Source organism: Gopherus evgoodei, chromosome 12 (assembly GCF_007399415.2).
Source record: "Gopherus evgoodei ecotype Sinaloan lineage chromosome 12, rGopEvg1_v1.p, whole genome shotgun sequence".
NCBI classification, from domain to species: domain Eukaryota; kingdom Metazoa; phylum Chordata; order Testudines; family Testudinidae; genus Gopherus; species Gopherus evgoodei.
This window is the reverse complement of record NC_044333.1, coordinates 35,885,783-35,904,193: the sequence shown is the minus strand read 5'-3', so window position 1 is coordinate 35,904,193 and position 18,411 is coordinate 35,885,783. Positions and strand designations below refer to the sequence as shown.

At 45.7% G+C, this 18,411-nt stretch overlaps 1 protein-coding gene across 6 annotated transcripts in view; it reads right to left on the bottom strand.

Moving 5' to 3' along the window:
• Nucleotides 1-15,964, bottom strand: part of CRISPLD2 (cysteine rich secretory protein LCCL domain containing 2) — a 53,229-nt gene extending 37,265 nt beyond the window's left edge. Inside the window, exons 1-4 of one of the 6 annotated variants that reach the window (XM_030581764.1) lie at nt 14,537-15,964; nt 13,861-14,222; nt 12,981-13,237; nt 5,847-6,161 (exon numbers count right to left, since the gene is read on the bottom strand). In XM_030581764.1, coding sequence (XP_030437624.1) covers nt 5,847-6,080 — 234 coding nt within the window. In that variant the 5' untranslated portion in view covers nt 6,081-6,161; nt 12,981-13,237; nt 13,861-14,222; nt 14,537-15,964. The other 5 variants (XM_030581762.1, XM_030581763.1, XM_030581765.1 and 2 more) reach the window with 5 other exon arrangements.
• Between the last annotated feature and the right edge of the window lie 2,447 nt (nt 15,965-18,411).

Below are 18,411 nucleotides of genomic sequence, written 5' to 3'. Positions count from 1 at the left end.
AGACTGTATTACCCGTACCGGCGGTGCCCGGGTCAGGCAGCACTGACTCTGTCATGGCACTGAGAGCCCTCGCCGTTGGTAACATCTCCGGCGTGAAGGGAACAGCAGGCTCAACCACAGTGTGTACTGGGGAGCTACCAGGCACCGGATTCGACGGCCCTCGTGGGACCGGGATCCACGGTACCGAGGTCATCAGAGCTTCGGTAGGTGCCGGTGCCGGGCGAACCTAGTTAGATAAGTTGTCTAGCTGCGGTGCCGTCAGCACTGAAGCAGCGGGAGTAATACGCTCAACCACGGCGCGTGCCGGGGAGCCGTCGGACACCGGATTCGATAGCCCTTGTGGGACTGGAATCGACGGTGCCGATGTTGTCGGTGCCTCAGAGGCTTCGGTGCCGGGCAATCCGACTTAGACTAGCCCTCTGGCTGCGGTGCCGTTGGCATGGAAGCAGCCGGAGCAGGAGCTCAACCACGGCGCGTGCCGGGGAGCCGTCAGGCACCGGATTCTACGGCCCTTGCGGGACCGGGATCGACGGTGCCGACGTCATCGGTGCCGCAGCAGGTGTCGGTGCCGGGCGATCCGACTTAGACTAGCCCTCTGGCTGCGGTGCCGTTGGCACGGAAGCAGCCGGGGCCTTAGCTCGACCACGGCGCGTGCCGGGGAGCCGTCAGGCACCGGATTCTACGGCCCTTGCGGGACCGGGGATCGACGGTGCCGACGTCATCGGTGCCGCAGCAGGTGTCGGTGCCGGGCGATCCGACGTAGACGAGCTCTCTGGCTGCGGTGCCGTTGGCACGGAAGCAGCCGGAGCAGTAGCTCAACCACGGCGCGTGCCGGGGAGCCGTCAGGCACCGGATTCTACGGCCCTTGTGGGACCGGGATCGACGGTGCCGACGTCATCGGTGCCGCAGCAGGTGCCGGTGCCGGGCGATCCGACTTAGACGAGCCCTCTGGCTGCGGTGCCGCTGGCACGGAAGCAGCAGGAGCAATACGCTCAACCACGGCACGTGCCGGGGAGCCGTCAGGCACCGGATTCTATGGCCCTTGTGGGACCGGGATCGACGGTGACGACGTCATCGGTGCCGTAGCAGGTGTCGGCGCCGGGCGATCTGACTTAGACGAGCTCTCTGGCTGCGGTGCCGCTGGCACGGAAGCAGCAGGAGCAATACGCTCAACCACGGCGCGTGCCGGGGAGCCGTCAGGCACCGGATTCTACGGCCCTCGTGGGACCGGGATCGACGGTGCCGACGTCGTCGGTGCCGGGCGAGCCATCTTAGACGAGCTGTCTAGCTGTGGTGCAGTTGGCACAGAAGCAGCAGGAGCAGTAAGCTCTACCACGGCGCGAGCCGGGGAGCTGCCAGGCACCGGATTCCATGGTCCTGGGGGACTGGAATCGACGGAGCCGAAGTCATCGGTGCCTCTGCAGGTGTCGGTGCCGGGTAACGCAACTTATGCGAGCTCTCTGGCTGCGATGCAGGTGGCACGGAAGCAGCGGGAGCAGGGGGCTCAACCACGGCGCGTGCCGGGGAGCCGCCAGGCACCAGCAGGAATCGTAGACTCTCTCGACCTCGGAAGAAGGGAGCGGTGCCGAGTCGACCTCGGTGCCGGCGACGGTCGGTGCCGAAAGGCCTTGGTAGTACCGGCGGGGTCCGGTGCCGAGGAGGCGCTTCTGCCCGCCGCTTGAACATCGCTCGGCGCCCAAGGTGGAGGGGTAAGTGAAAGTCCCGCACCTTTTTGTTCTCGGCTTAAAAGCCTTGCAAATGGGGCACTTATCTGTCAAGTGTGATTCCCTGAGGCACTTCAAACAGGAGTCATGTAGATCTCTCTTCGGCCGCGGCTTCTGGCAGGCCGGGCCCCTTTTAACCCGGTGAGCCATGCATGGCTCCGGCACTGGGCTCATGGAAGGGGCTACTTCCTGAACCCCGCTAACTAAACTAACTATGTTAGCAAAGAAAACACGTATAACCATACAAATATATAAATAAAAGTGTTATAACTGCGTAATTAAATACGAGAAAAACGAGTAGCTAGGGAAGTGGAGGTCAGCTAAGCCGCGCTCCACTGTTCCAACGACCGACACGGGCGGTAAGAAGGAACTGAGGAGCGGGTGGGCCGGCAGGAGTATATATGGAGCGCCATGGTGGCGCCACTCTAGGGGGCGACCTGCCGGCCCACTGAGTTGCTAGGGTAAAAGTTTTCCGACGAATGTGCACGCGCGGCGCGTACACCTAACTGGAATGGATATGAGCAATCACTCGAAGAAGAACTGTTTAAAATGTGCCAGTGGTCAACATGGTTCAAAACAGTTTTGAACACTTCTTACTTCTGGAGACTTGGGATAGTTTTGAATGAAGTTAAGGACATAATTATGTACACAAAACACATGCACAGTTTACATAAACCATTATCACAATTTGCACATATAGCCACAATAAGAGCATGCACAGTTAGGCATGCATTTGCTCACCTGTCCTGTTTGTAAATGTGACATTCGGGTTGGAATACTATTTTAACTCACACAAGTAACTGGCTAATCTCAACCAACTCCACTGCTGTGGCAGGACTGGTGTGGAATTGGAATAGCAGATATTCTACAAGGTGGTTTGAGGTGCGTTGGCAGAACCTTGGACCAGCTTGCTTGCCCGCCCTGCCTAGTAATATGATCCCCTCCACGTTCATGATTAGTAATTTCACTACTTTTAATCACAGAGCAGTGGTCCCCAACCTTTTTGTGGCCAGTAGCACATTCATGTTTTCAGAAGAGTGTGGAGGGCGCCAACAATTTTTCAAGGCTTATTTTGTATTTGTACATTAAATAATATGAAAAACATCATATTTAACATAACATGATATATGAATCCAGAGAGAAGCCGCAAGGACAGAGAATGCCGGCGCCTGCAGCCCTGGAGTTCTTTGTCCCCGGCAGCCATGGGGCTGCGGCTTTTCTCTGGCTTAAGCCATGGCCCTGCACCTGCCAGGGACCGAGAACACTGGCACCCGCAGCCTGCAGCTCAGGAGTCCTCTGTTTCCATCAGGCATGGGGCTGCGGTTTCTCTGCCCTGCTCTGCTGGGCACTAGGCGGGTGCACATAAATGCCCCAGTGGGTGCCATGGCACCCATAGGCACCACGTTGGGGACCACTGACAGAGGAAGGACAGGTTAGCTTCACATGCAAGAGAACCAAGATACTTTCTTTCTAGGAATACACGTAGCCCAAACATTTGTAGCCTGTTCATTTGTTGGAAAAATCCATTGAGAACTGACAGACGATCCAGCCCTTCTGGGCAAGGTAAGGGTTTTGATGTTCATTGCTGCTGACTAAGCCAACCTAAAGGTCACTGGTCTCTTAGAAGCTGCTGCTTATTTTTCAAGGTTTATTATCAACATGGAGCTTGTTTTGTTTTGGCCGTAAGCCATCACCATTACTACTGTTCTATAATAAAAACATACAGTGAAAGTGTATGTACTAAAGTTGCAAGGTGGTTAGGGTAATCTTATTTCTGGCCAGCTTCATCTGGAAGAATATACACTGTTCACATCTGGCCTAGAACAAAGCCTGCCAAAAGGGAGCCATGGAACTCATTTTCCATTAACACTGAATACCACTGTTAACCTTGAACTCCATTATCCTAACACAGTCAAGCAAAACAGCTTGCACTGCACTAGGTTACGGCTTTATTGAATTTCTATTTTCTCTCCACTCTACTGTTACCCCACCCGCAGACATTTCTTCCCTTTGCTTGAATCATTCTCTTGCTTCAGTTATAGGTAGTTGGGACAATAAAGAGTATATGTTGCTCAGAATACGTATATATTATTGAACTGGCTACATCATTTAATTTTGGTATATGTTGGCTAATAAGAGATAATGACACAGCAGATGAATATTTCCATTTCCTGGAAAACATCTCCTCTCTGTGCAACTTAGGTCATTTAAGTGCATCAGATACAGACATGGGACAATGGAGTTTCACAGCCAACACATGGATGCTCTTAGCCAAGAACCCACTTCTCCATAAATTAATGCCAAGTCTTCTCCTATGAAGAGTTTGCTACCAGTATCAAATTAAAAAAAAATTAAGCCTTTAGCCTCTCTCTTTCTGTGCAGCACTAAAAACAGCCCATCATCTTAAATGAGCAAAGGCTGAGACGTGTTCTGTTTAAAACAAAGGATTAACGTTAACTTCGCATTCAGAATGCGTGCAAAGATTTCCGAGGAATATTAGGTAAACAGGAACACATGAAAGGCTGATTATAGTCTCTCCAAGTAGCACCATTTTATACCCAACTTCTTTCTTCACAGAATACAAGGCTCTTTCATTTGTACAAAGTCACCCATAAACTCACTAGAAAAGCACACTGAGCAAAGACAAACATAAAACAGTAACCATCCTGGCCGAGTAAACAGAAGTCAGCCAGTGAACACTCCACAACTGAAGCACTTTTAGATCCCCAAAGCCAATGAAAATGCATTTGACTTTCTTGCATTGCTTTGTGTTTACTTTCTTGGACTCAGTCAAGCCACATCTTCCCTTGCAGTATGTTACAGGCAGCCCGCAGAATATCGCAGTCTACTGAACAACAGGGATACAATAAAGCAATTCTTAGGAAGGACTGTAACTCTTTCTCACTGACAAAGCAGCAACAATTAATAGCAAGGAATCTGGCACTCTTAAGACTTTTCTGAAGGGCTGATGTAAAAGTAAAGACAGATAGAGTAAGGGAGAAAAGGCAATATTCTTTCTCCCTGTTCTCTTAAGGCAGAGTTTTACATTTATGGCATTCAGTCAAATGGCAAAAAGGTATTATTAATAAAAGATGCCTTTTATATGACATGAATCCTTTTTACATACTGTCTCCATTACCAGCTCACTGAATCAATCCAGAGGAGACAGACTGTCAAACTGGTGCTATTTTTGCAGTAACAGTATTTGCAGGAGAGATAAATGCACAAAAATTACTACCCTCTGTCATTCTCTGATTCCACAATATTTTGAAGACACCCCAGAAATAGCTCAAGGTAGGGCCCATGGTGCTGTATGGAAAAAACTATGGTGAAAATGTAGTCATCTTAATTGCTGCTGCTGGTAAAGACACACTTAACACTTTGACTTTTCAAGGGCTCTCTCTGAAGTGAGAATACACATTGAGTGTATTTTGGTTCCTTGAGCTCAGGGAGCAGGAAAAAAAACACCAAATACCACCAGTTCATCTACCACTGACCTCAGTGGGAAGCTTTCTAAAGATTTTAACAGATTGGGCCTATATTGCACATGGAGAAGTCCTGATCCTCCAAGGTGCTGGGCATCTTCAACTCCCATTGAAGTCAATGAGAACTGGTGGTGTTAGCATATCACCAGAGGCACTGGGCCATAACTACAGCAAGCTAAAGAATCCCAGCAAAGGTGTGATTACTGTAGGTGAGTAAATGCTTCTCAGAGATGCCAGGTGTGGCTTCTCTGTGCAGACAATGGCATTCCACAATGCCAGAGTCTTAAGCGGCTGAAGCTTAAACAGGGAGAATGGAGGTTAAATGTTAGGGAAAACTTGGTACTTGGATGACATTTAGGTATGGAATAAACTGCCAAGGGAGGTTGTGGAATTGCCATCAATGGAGACATTCAGGTCTAGACTAGAGAGTACTGGGGATGTTTTATGAATAATGAAATCGGTCCTGAAACTATGCAGTGGGATGGACTAGTTGACCCACTAATGGCCCCTTCCAACAAAAACAATTCAGTGGGATAAGATAGCTCCAGGAAACCACTAGCAACATTTGTTACTGTTCTCTGGCCAGAAGAAAAACTGACGTGGTCACACAAATTTCAGTACCAATAGTTGAACTCACCATATATTCCATATTGGAGGCTGAAGGATAGACTTCACCTCTCAGCTTGTTATGAAGCATCAAAATCTCCTCCTTGTCTGACCTTGGAATGGCTCTCTTGGCTCTGGAGTGATATCGGCTCAAAATGCTCTCGAAGTGCGTGCCATTGGGCAAGAAAAAGCCTTGCGCTTCATGCATCAAAACCAGTAAACATCCAAGAGGGAAGAACCGAGACAGGGCAGGACTCATGGTCATTCTCTACTCAATGGAAGTCGAGATGAAGGAGATGGAAGCACTCTGGTTTTCTCAAAGGCAGCTCTACTGCTCTGTACAGATCTGGAATTCAGGTAGGAAACAAACAGTCACTTAATCTACCACTAAAGAACACTGACATCCCATAGAATTTCCAAAAAGGCAAGAGACCTTAGAATCAGATTTTTGCACAATAAAGGAGTGATGCTGAAAGTTAAACAAATTATTTTCTCTCCTACACAACAGTGGTGAACCTCAATGTTTCCCATGTCACAGATGGGATGTCCTGTCCTATTTCCTTCTTAAATTAGGTATTATCTAGATTTCACAGTGAATACTCTCTGTTTCCATATCTATCCACTTCCACATACAATCATTGGGGTATTATGGACTAATTAGATATGCTGTTGCACATGAATTTTGCAAAGCCAACTTTTTTGCCTGCACCCAATTCCAGCATGCCCACCAAGGAGGGAAAAGAGAGCTGCATCAATATTATGTGCTCATAACCTCTTTGCAGCCCATTCCACATGCAGAATCTAGAGGGACCCAATACAGCTTCAAAAATGGGTGGGACTACGTGGGGGTGGAGCACTGTCCAGACAGCCACGGAATGCCCATAAAGGCAGATGGGAAAAACTGAATTTTCCTTTGGAGTATATATAGATTCTCCTTTGAGATGTAATTTGTATCCATAAGGGTGAATCAATGCCCAGGCCCTTAAACTATCACATTATCCAAGCTGTGCCTTTTCACATATGCAGGGTGAGCAATGACACATTATTTCTTCCAAGTGTCGTCCTTAAAGGAGGAGAACAGATCCTAACAAAAGGGAAAGCAGACTTCCCCAGCAGCCAAGTCACAGAGGTCAGACATGAGCTACAGCTATTTCAGAGGCCTTCGCCTGCCAATAGACTCAGGCAGAGCCTGCTGCCAGCTCCCAGAATCTGTGTATGTTTATGTGACAATGTCATCGTAATATCAGAGCAATCAAAATTTCCGTCTGCAAGCGACGCACTGGGGGGTTCTCGCTGACGTTGTTAATGCACTTAGCTAGGACAGACGTGCAGCCAGATATATTAATTATTACAGGAGAGAAGCCAGAGCAGACTTCCCGGCCTCCTCTCGAATAGGAATCACTTCTGCACTGCTCAGTTGCCATGAGTCAGCCTGCCTTTAGCGGGAAGGGTTAACCGGAGATGAATGCTGGCCCTGAGTGTAAATGTGCTGACTTGATGACTGTTTAAATCTTCAGCCTTGATCATCCATGTCCTCAATTGCAAGGCCCCCTGTCTCCCTCCTCCTTCAGACCCACCTGTAATTTTCCAGCAAAATCTCCACCTTGATTCTCATCATTAATAGTCTATGCTTACTCCCTCACCGGAGAGCCATTTGTCTTGGCTTATATAGATCCTCAGCTGTCTCTTACTAGAGGTTTGTCCAGTTGGCTGTGATCTCAAGTGGGGCCGGTAATAGCTTCCATCATAAGAATAATATGTAATAGGGTTTAAACATTCACACCGTACATCTGACAGCAGAACTCTCTAGTCTCCTCTTCATAAAACCAAAGTGGTGAATAAAGGCCTTCCAATGTTGTTGCATGACGCTTGCAATAGGGGAACCACCATGCCAACGGGAACAACTGTATGTCAGGGCAGCTCTACAAAGAGGGAATAGTCCAAGAGATGCAGCCTTTCCCTAGTCAAAACTACCCTAATGCTGTCATGTTAAACATCCTTTTGTGTGACAGCTGTTAGAGCCCTTTCCTGAATAGGCCCCCAAATATTTTCTTTAGGTGATGGTTCTGCAGTTTTCACTTGTTTAGATTTACAGCATTGCAAATGACCACTACACCTTCCCCCACTGCGTGTTTTCAAGCAGGGGCGTGTACAGCTTGATATTGTTAAACGTGTTTGGAATAGGCGATTCATTTTCTTTCTTGCTGAGTGTTATGTCTCTAGGGGGGTAGCAGAACTGCTTTTGATGGAAAAACATAAATCAAAGCATGCTCTATATTTAAATCTAGAAATATTTTGCTTCCAATCTATGGAAATACAGCCAGGTGTGAACATCATCTTTTTAGGCTGGGGTACAGACACAGCACACAATTATTTTGATGATGATGATGCTCAGAATGCAAAACATAAAGGGTCTAATTTTCAGAGGTGCTGAGCTCCCACGACTCCAGATGAAGTCAAGGGGAGTGTCAACCCCCTGAAAATTGAGAACAGGGCCTACGTCAGGGATGGCCAACCTGTGGATCTGGAGCTGCATGTGGTTCTTCAGAGGTTAATATGCAGCTCCTTGCATTGGCGTTGACTCCGGGGCTGGAGCTACAGATGCCAACTTTCCAGTGTGCTGGGTGGTGCTCACTGCTCAACCCCTGGCTCTGCCCCAGGCACTGCCCCCACTCCATCCCTTCTCTCAAGGCCCTGCCCCTTCCCCCAAGCCTGCCATGCCCTCGCTCTTCCCTCCTCCTCCCCACCAGAGCCTCCTGCACATGTGAAACAGCTGATTGCTGCAGGCGGGAGGCGCTGACTGGTGGGGCTGCCGGCAGGCAGAAGGCATTGGAGCTGAGGGGGGCCTGCTGATACATTGCTGTGGCTCTTTGGCAATGTACATTGGTAAATTCTGGCTCCTTCTCAGGCTCAGACTGGCCACCCCTGGCCTATGCTGTCCCGGCATGTGTCTAGCACAATGTAGCCCAAAACCCTGACTGAGCCTTGTAGGCACTACTGTGACACAAATAAACAACCAACCACTAATAAATTTTTCCTAAGCAAGTGTTAAGCAGTTGAGCTGGGCTTTGCTAAAGCAATGGAGATGACGATAAAGTCATGCAAAGAAAATGTCTTAATTACTTCACTAGAATACCTCCTTGCCTCAAAGGGGAAGTGTAACATGCAAGCATCATCCCTATTCAGTATTTCATTGGTTAAATAGAGGTTGAATTAGGCCAGTACGATCCTTAAAGGCAAACAACTTCCAGTTTTTTAAAGATAAATATTGTTTTAACCTAATTCTCTTCTCAGCTTTGTTTGCTGGCACAAACCCCTCCATAAATGAAGCCTAACTGGGGGGGGGGGGGGGGGGAATGAGCTGTTACTTTTGTAGACCATCTGGCTCAATTCAGGGAACAATTCCTACTTTCAGACACTTCCCTAAGAGGTTTGAAATATAGATGATCTGCCATGGCTATTTACAATGTGGCTATTTCTTATGAGCAATTTTCAATGCAGCCTGCTTCTTAGCTATGGTGGACAGAAGCAGACAGCTGGCATAGGCTGCTGCAGTTCTACCTACCGACCCGGATTTACTCCCTTTTCTAACCAGGGGCTCCGTCCCCCACACAGTGAAGGTACAGAAATTGCAACCTGCGAATCAGCTGAACCCTCTGACCGCCCAGAGACATACCAAACCTGTTACTATGTGATGACGTCAACATGTCAAGTCCTCAACAGACCCTTGGCTACTTTGCTCAAGCCCTTTCAGCGGCTAGTCAACAAGGTGTAACAGATGGTGCATTATTCTCCGAGTCCTCTCCTCTGCTTGTGAATTAACAGCATTATCCCCTTTCCCCAACTGGGCTGCCTTGAAACCTAGTTTTAAGGTTGGTGGATTAAGTATTCAGTCCCTGCTTCAAATATATGCCTTTCAGGTAGCGGGGAAAGTATAATTTCCAGCACTTTAGACAAATCACCCACTGCATCCTCTGTGAATGTGCATCCATAGGATCACTGATTTCAGTTAAAAATCAAGGTGAGATTTAATTTCAGTCGGGCTAGAACTTGGCCCAAAGACATTCAGTTGCACCCAGTTTCCCAGGTGAAGGAAATTTCCTGAACAAATAACTTCTGGCATACCAAGGAGGGTATCGAATGATGGGTGAAATGGAGGGAGTGCCAGTGGGGGGATATAAACATGCAAGCACAGTAGGTAGTTACCCTATTTATAAGATGGCAAGGGTCCATCTGGCCCAGTAGCCAGTCACTGACAGTGGCCAAGACAAGATGCCTCAGAAATATTTAAATTAAACAGGGGACAATGGCAAAGACATGGTTCTATTACACAGGCAAATACAACACTCCTTTGTATAGTGGATGGCCATGGGAATTTGGGTGGGCAAAGAATACAAGAGCAAGCTTTCTCCTAAGATCCATTTGTCCCGAAGTGGTGTCCAAGCTCTTCTTAAAAAAAAAAAAACAGCCCCCAATTCAGCAACACAGTTAAGTAACTGGTGAAGTAACCATTCAAGAGCTTTGCTGAATCACGGCTCCAGTTATTCAGCTTTGTGTCTCCAGACTGCACAGTTCACTGGCATCCCAGTTGTGGAAACTCTTATAAGCTTTGGACGCACATTGTGTGCGAGTTGGAAGTTTGACAGCTACTTCAACCACTGTCCCAGCTGACTAAACTTCGCTTTATTCAGGGGAGGGGAGGAAGCATTTCTATGACCTCTTTTCAAACGCATCTGGCTCATGGTATCGATGCCATGTTAACATCTGGGACTGATCAGAAACCAGTGAATCGGCAGAAGCTGCCTCCTGAATGTCCAGACATGAAGGCATCTCACAGGCAAAATATACAGGAACTCCTCACTTAACGTTGTCCCCGTTAAGGTTGTTTCATTGTTACGTTGCTGATCTATTCGGGAACAAGCTCATTTAAAGTTGTGCAATGCTCCCTTATAACGTCCTTTGGCAGCTGCCTGCTTTGCTCACTGTTTGCAGAATTCTCTGGAAGAGCAGCCCCTCCTTGTGGGGATTAGAAATGGGAGGGCAGCAGCCTCCCACTCCATCAGCTCCCCTAAATTCCCTATAAGGTATGTGGCCCAGCAGCAGTTCAGGTGACCCTCCCTCCACTGCAGTGCTGCTCCTGCCCTGCCCTCTGCCTTGGAGCTGCTCCCCGGAGCTTCCTGCTTGCTGGACGGGCGAGGGGTGCTGATATCAGGATGTTCCCCCTCTCCTACCCACCCTCCGCAAAGCGGAGGAGGGGGACAGGGCTCAGGGACAGAAAGGAGAGAGCTTCCTGGAAACTGTTGCTTCCTGTCTGAGCTGGCTGTTCTGCTTAAAGGGGCAACGTACTTGAAGTGGGGTTAGCATACTTAAAGGGGCAATGCATGTCTTTCTCTCACACTCATGCACACCCCCTCCAGCACTTTGGAAAGTCAGCACCTGTGCAGCCAAGCATGTGCTGTCAGGAGGAGGGAGTGGTGCGCTCCAACTGGATAGCATGGGCTCATCATGTGCGGTTTTTGCAGGGAAGTGTTTGCAGCTACTGCTCTGCATCTATTGTGTTTCCGCCCTCCAACCTCAGTCGATGCTGCCCTGTGGAGTGTGCGGCTACATTAACAGCAGCATATTAACCCTTGAGGGCTCAGCTGAGTGCTAGTTCATCATTTAGCAGCAAGGCATTCCCTGGGAAATATCTCATCCTCTTACTCCACCAACTCAACCAAGCATTCATTGTTGTGTACAATATTAAACAGTTTAAAATTAAAACTTACATTGTAAATGTTTATAATGTCTTTTGTCTGGCAAATTTCCCTGGAACCTAACCCCCCACTCCCTATTTACATTAATTCTTAGGGGGAGATTAGATTCGCTAAACATCATTTCGCATAAAGTCACATTTTTCAGGAACATAACTACAACGTTAAGTGAGGAGTTACTGTATTATAACGGGACAAAGGAAGTATTTTCTGAGATCTGAGGAGGTCATATTTAAATGGGCTTTGAAAAGATTGTTCACAAAAAGTTACTTCCTAGGCTAATGGAAAGCTTCTGATCTCAGAGGGTACAAGCATGGGTAACCTCTAGAAGTTGCCATGCAAAACTTCCTACTCAACCCACAGGAAAACAGACAAAGTCAGCCTCAATGTGGTGCCCACACCAGATGTTAATGCTTTATTGTTATTGATCTCTAATATGTCCCCTAGTTAAATATTAAGTGGTTGGATTATCCCCCTGGTTATACATGCTACTGCTGCAAATATTTGCAGTGCCATGGGATACTACTATACACAGTGAAGGCAGAGGAAACCGGCAAATGCTAGAGTTAACATAGGATGCCAGCAACAACTCAAAATGAGCAAAGCAGAGCCAGTGGTGGATCAGGTATTCACTCATGGAGATAAACTCAGGATTCAAGCACTATGCCCACTGTATATTTTGCATATGCAGCCTTGTCTTTTTAGCCACGATGCACATATTTGACGCTTTACAATGTTGTCGGGTATTTCCCTGCAAACATAATACCAGCAGAATAGTCAGAGTGAAATTACAAATTCGGTGACTTAGAACACGTTGTCCTCTCTACCACATGAAACTGTAAAGTCTGTGTTTTCAAGGTCAGAGATAAAACATCTGATGTACCATCATCCTCTGTAGTGTAATACAAGAGGGTGAGTTTCTACCTAAAGCCATAGTAAAAGTTGGTTTTTAAAAACTGTTAACAGAAGTTACCTGGTTCTACTAGTACTTGAAGGTTTAGTCACAGACCTAGTTTAGATTTACAAATATAATAAATAGCTTATATATAATAGTTCATATATATATAAATAGTTATAAAAGTTTAAGAAAAAATCAGATGTTTTAATAAATGGTCAGACTATTAGAGGTTACAGCATTCAATAGGTCTGATTATAATTATCAATGACACCTTCCACCTATGTACTTATAAGTAACTGTCTAACACTAGTAATACAATTTATGTAACATCTATTACTTTATTAAAGTATTATGAACTATTTATAAATGGAACTTTACTAGTAAAGTGCAATTTTGTATCACACAATCTTTTGGAGAGGTTATTAAGCACACCCATCTGCAACACAGAGATTTTTGATACACACAAAAAAGGTTTAAAACAGTCAAAAATCCAGTGCTAAAACTTAACACTTACCTCTCAAAATCAGCAAGTCCACCAGAAGCTAAAACTCGTCAAAAACTTGCTTGTGGAAAATAAATTATATATTTTAAAAATACCAACAGGGAGGGAGGGAAATGACAGCTATCACTAGGTGCAATGAATTGTAAGGTCTCAGCGCAGCTGGTAGCAACGAATGCTGTTCTCACACAACTTCGCCATGGATATTTATACTCTCCAGGGTTATGATCATTTCTTGGCCCTCTATGATCTTGGCAACTGCTCTTTATTTTCTGAGAAAAGGAAAAAATAGAGGGTGTCATCAAATCTCTCAGGGCAGCAGGGAGACACCATGGAGCCCAAGAAAACTGAGAATCGCCCTATTAAATGGAGTAATATAACACACACACACAAAACGAGGGGGGGGAGCGGCGGCGGAGGAGACAAAGACGGTGGGGGGGAGGAGGGATCAATAATTAAAACCAAATGATAATTTACAACTTTTCCACAAAACCAGCTACAAGAATGGAGCCAGAGAGACGGGGCTCTGGACTCAGATGGAATTCAACAATGAAATATCCAAGGAGACCAGTTAGCTGCAGTCCTTGAAGTTAAAAAAAAAGAGCCCAAAAACAAAACCCCAAACCACTAACTCGTAGTTTTCCAGGGATCAGTCGAAGCTGTGGCTCCTCCTGCTCCGGAGCTTCTGGCTGCGAAGGAGAGAGAGGAAATGCAAGCCCCAGCTAAGCAAGAGCCTCCTGCCCGCAGCAGAAAGGGAGTGGGGGGAGAGAAATCAAAGGGAAGGCTTTAACTGCAAAACAAACCAATCTAGATTCAAAGGGAGAGAGGAAGGGGGGGGGGCGCAGCATAAAACCCCGCAACCAGACTGCCTTATAAATGAAGCCAAACGAGAGACCTGCGAGTGTGCTTCGGTGGAGGAGGGGAGGAGAGGTGGGGGACCGCTGCAAGAAGGAAAATCGCAATTAAACGGTTGCAAATCTCAGTTCATCTCCCATTGCTTTGCTGTCACTTTGCAAAGCTGTCTTCTCTCCCCTCGCCGTCCCACTAGTCCGCGTCCTACGAGAGACGCCAGGGGGCGCTCCTCCGCAGGTCCCGAGCAGTCATTGCAAGCCTGAAACTGATTACTGGTGGGTGGTGCAGGGCAGCGTTCAGGCTCGGCGAGTGCAGAGCTGGACTGCACTTGCAGACTGTAACAGGGCTGTTTCCAAAGCGCCTGTGTACTTAGCTCCGCAGAGAGGCGATGCCAGTCCCGGCTCCCTTTCATTAAAAAAGAAGAAACGACAAAATAACTGTGATTGGATGTGTACACATACAGAAGGATGGAGGCAAAAAATGTTGGTATTTGAATGCCTCTGGACAGAGTGAGAAAGGGACTCTCATTCAACCAACAGATTGACATTACTGGTTTATTTCCTCAGCCCTTTCTCACTCTGTCCAGAGGCATTCAAATGCCAACATTTTTTGCCTCCATCCTCCTGTATGTGTACACACAAATACACGCACACCAGAAACAGCCAAGGTCTCCTTAAAACAGTATGAATCATTTTCTGTTTAAAACTGCTGACCAATACCTGAGAGTTTTATTCTTTTCAACCGTCGATAGTATAACCAGTCAATTCTGGTTTGAAGACTGCAACTCCCAGGATATTCTTCAAAGAACTATACATTTAAAACACGGCAAAGCTTGCACACCAAAAATAGATTTATCATACTTGATATATGGATTATTAGAAACACCATCTTCATTAAACAACAAACAAGGCCACTCCATTCAGTATAGTGGGGCAATTTACATGTAGGGGGAACCCCCTCTCTTAAATGTTGGTCCTATAGACGTCTTTGCTTAGTCACTCTTGGCTTTTTGCCATTTTTCAGAGCTAAGCTTTTTTTGAGAAGTGGTGATATCTTGTTTTCATAATCCAATCTATCTGGATATCTGTCTGCATTACAGAAATCCCCAAGCATGGCATCCAGCCTGCATGGCTTTTTAAATAATTAGATCCACTGGCAAGCATTATCAGTATCTTTCTTTAGAACAACATGGGTGCAGAGCACCTAGTCTTCTTAAGAAAAATCTAAGATGAAGGTCACAATATTATCTGCTCTGTCAGGTCAGTCCTTTTCTATTTGTATTTGGATGACATTTTGGTTTATTTTAAAGGAGTTCCAGATGTAAAACAATGGCATATGGCCCCTTATCTGTAGCCCACAGCTCTATCTTGCTAATAGAAATTCAGTGGACTTTGGATATGTTTGAAAATCTCAGCCTTAACCCAAAATGTGTTGATGCTCGGATGAACAGGACACTAGACAGACTAGAGTGGAAGACAGGTAGCCGTAGTTACTTTGAAGTCATAGATAAAATTAATTCAAGAAAAATACAGTTTTCTTGCTCCACAGCTTCCTCCAGGACTGATGGTTTTGCCAAGTTCACAGAATAACCCCTTTTCACCAACTCAACAGCATTAGGCCCATTGACCTCTATTTAGTTCTCCCCTGCAATGGCAACCATTCAGAATCATCCAAATCCAGAGACATGACAAGGCTCCAATTCCCAAGATAGTCTGAGCACTAGTGTCTTAAGTGGTACAAACCACACACTGCTCTGGCACAGTGAGTCATCTGCCTCTTAAGGATGCTGCATTAGTATTACCAGAAAGCTGATTAATTCATTTAAACACCACAATTTTCAAATAATTTGCAGATCCAGGGGGAATTTGTGATATTGTAATTCCCACACATCCCTGCTGTGAATTACCCCTTTCCAGTGATTCAGTCTGAACAGAATTACCCATCTCCCTATTCTTGATGCTTAAAGGCAGTGATTCTTACAGAATTAACAGGGTTGGAAGGGACCTCAAGAGGTCATCTAGTCCAACCCCCTGCTCAAAGCAGGGCTAATCCCCAGATTTTTGCCCTGATCCCTACGTAGCCCCTCAAGGATTCAATTTACAACCCTGGGTTTAGCAGGCCAATGCTCAAATCACTGAGCTACCCCCAAACTTTTCTCAAACTTTTGTACTGGTGACCCCTTTCACAAAGCAAGCCTCTCAGTGTGATCCACCCTTATAAATTAAAAACAACACTTTAAAATATGTTTAACACCATTATAAATGCTGGAAGCAAAGCACGGTTTGGGGTGGAGGCTGACAGGTCTCGACCCTCCACATAACCTCACAACTCCCTGAGGGGTTCCAACCCCCAGTTTGAGAACCCCTGCTTTAATGGATGTATTCCTTTGATATGTACAATTAGCTTCATCACCCAAGTCCAGAAACTGTATCCAGTGGTACTATGGACTAGGATGAGTCCACTAAACTTCTCGTCATTTGTGACCTAGAGCCCATTTCAGTTGAAGTATGAAGAGGTAGAACATTATATTGTCTATATACTTCTACTACTTATCTCCACTGGGATTCTGTTGGATATTTTTGAGCTATACAAATTCAGTGGATGAAGTTTGTCCCTGATGTAAGCTCACTGAAGGACTTGAATACATGAATTTGGTCCACTTTGTGTTTCCATGGACCTGGAACGACATGATAAACAGGCACGTTTACTGTGAAGGATCAAAGAGAGAAGACAGTTGCATCACGTTCTGCAAGTATTTTCCCAGGAGTCCAAAACATTCAAGTCTCTTTTGTGGCTACTGTTAAAGGACTAAAAGAGCTGGATTTCCATAATGTGGACAGGTATCCAAAAATATCTGGTTCCGAAAACAAACGTGCCAGAAACAAGACTTCCTATCCGGTGCAAATCAACCCTTGATTTCTTTGGCACATATGCTGCTGCTAAGCCTTGATTCACTTCAGATCAAGAGGTGATTGTTGTGGCTGTGGGAAGAGTTGGAAGCTACACGTTTTAGACAAAACCAACACTTCACACATTATGTTAAAATTTTCATTTTGTCTTCATTCAGCTGTTTCAAGTCCTACATTCAGCCAATGCCAAAACAAATCAGAAGTTATTTTTACCCATTCACTTCATAGTTATTATGGTCTTGATTATAACTTCTCTGGTTCATATGCAAGAAAAGCCACACAATGGGACTGAATATATAAGAAAAACCTTTTTTTGTAACAGCTAAACAGAAACAAAGACATATTTCAGTTATTCTACTCTCAGTTTAACATGCAAACACCATGCCTTGATTTTAGACTCAAACAGGATTACACTCCATTTCTAATTCAAATGTATGCTCACATAGGAGGCACGTTAGTGTACCAAGATGGGTTTTTTATTCAAGTTTGTCATAACAGAAAGTGTGCACGCCTAGGGACCTCAATCAGAAAATCAAGACCCCTTTGTGCTAAGCTACAAACAACAAAGACAATCCCTTCCTCACTGATCTTATAATTTCTGGGCCACAGCACACTCAATATATATATTAACCATTCTCAAACATAAATGGAGGCCCCCAAATACTCTACTTCTTCTGATCAGTTTGGAAGACAATGGGGCATGCTCCCAAATCTGCGTAATCCCCTCTGGACTAACCTCCAAAAAGCCTATTTTTGTGAATTTCCATTGAAAGTTTGCAGATGCAAGAAGCTGGGAGAAGCTTCCCCGACTCTCCCACTTCAGAGATTTTATCCAAGGAAAAAGTGTAATTATAAATTTGCTCAGATGTAAACCACCATAATCTCCTTTTGTCACCAATATCATAAAGCTAACAAAATAAAATGCACAATTACCCATAGATCTCTCTGCAACATATAACGCCAACAACTTTAAAAAGTGAATTTCTATTCAAAATGAAAATATGCGCTTAAGATTTCTTATGGCAAGAACTGCGTGACCAGCTATAATTTAGAACTTTAGTAATAAACCATTCAGTGCGTGTGACACCACTGCACTCTACTGGAGAGACTCAGACCTACACCTCTGTAAACCATGGGCCATACACAGCTAACAGCTAAAAGCACAGATGCTCCATCTTCTCCAGTGGTCTGCCCTGCATTTTTAGAGCAGGATGTTCTGTTCTAACAGACACCATGACATTCCAAATAGCCATGGAGCGTGAAACCCGAGGTTGCATCAGTTTAATGACACAATGAAACGAACAACCCAAATCCATTTAAAACTGCAGATGTTTGGCAACTGGAATAGGATTAACCAACTTGGCTACAGCTTCAGAGCTAGCGCCTCTGCTCTTGAGAAGGGTGTCAGGGGATTTTTAATGGCCAGGAGTGGTTAGGCCAGGCGTGTTTGTTTTTTTTTTTTTTTTTAAAGGAATGATCACAGCACCAGCAACACAATGTCCTTATCATCATGCTGAGGTATTGGTCAGGACTGACTCACATGGCTGACTCATCAAAACTACTTCAGCATCCTGGATTTCCCATGGCAGCCTCCCTTAGAGAAATGAAAAGGCTTAGCATGAGACTGAAGAGCATGAGCTATATGGCATGGCAGAATCCATTCAAAATTACTCTATATGAATATT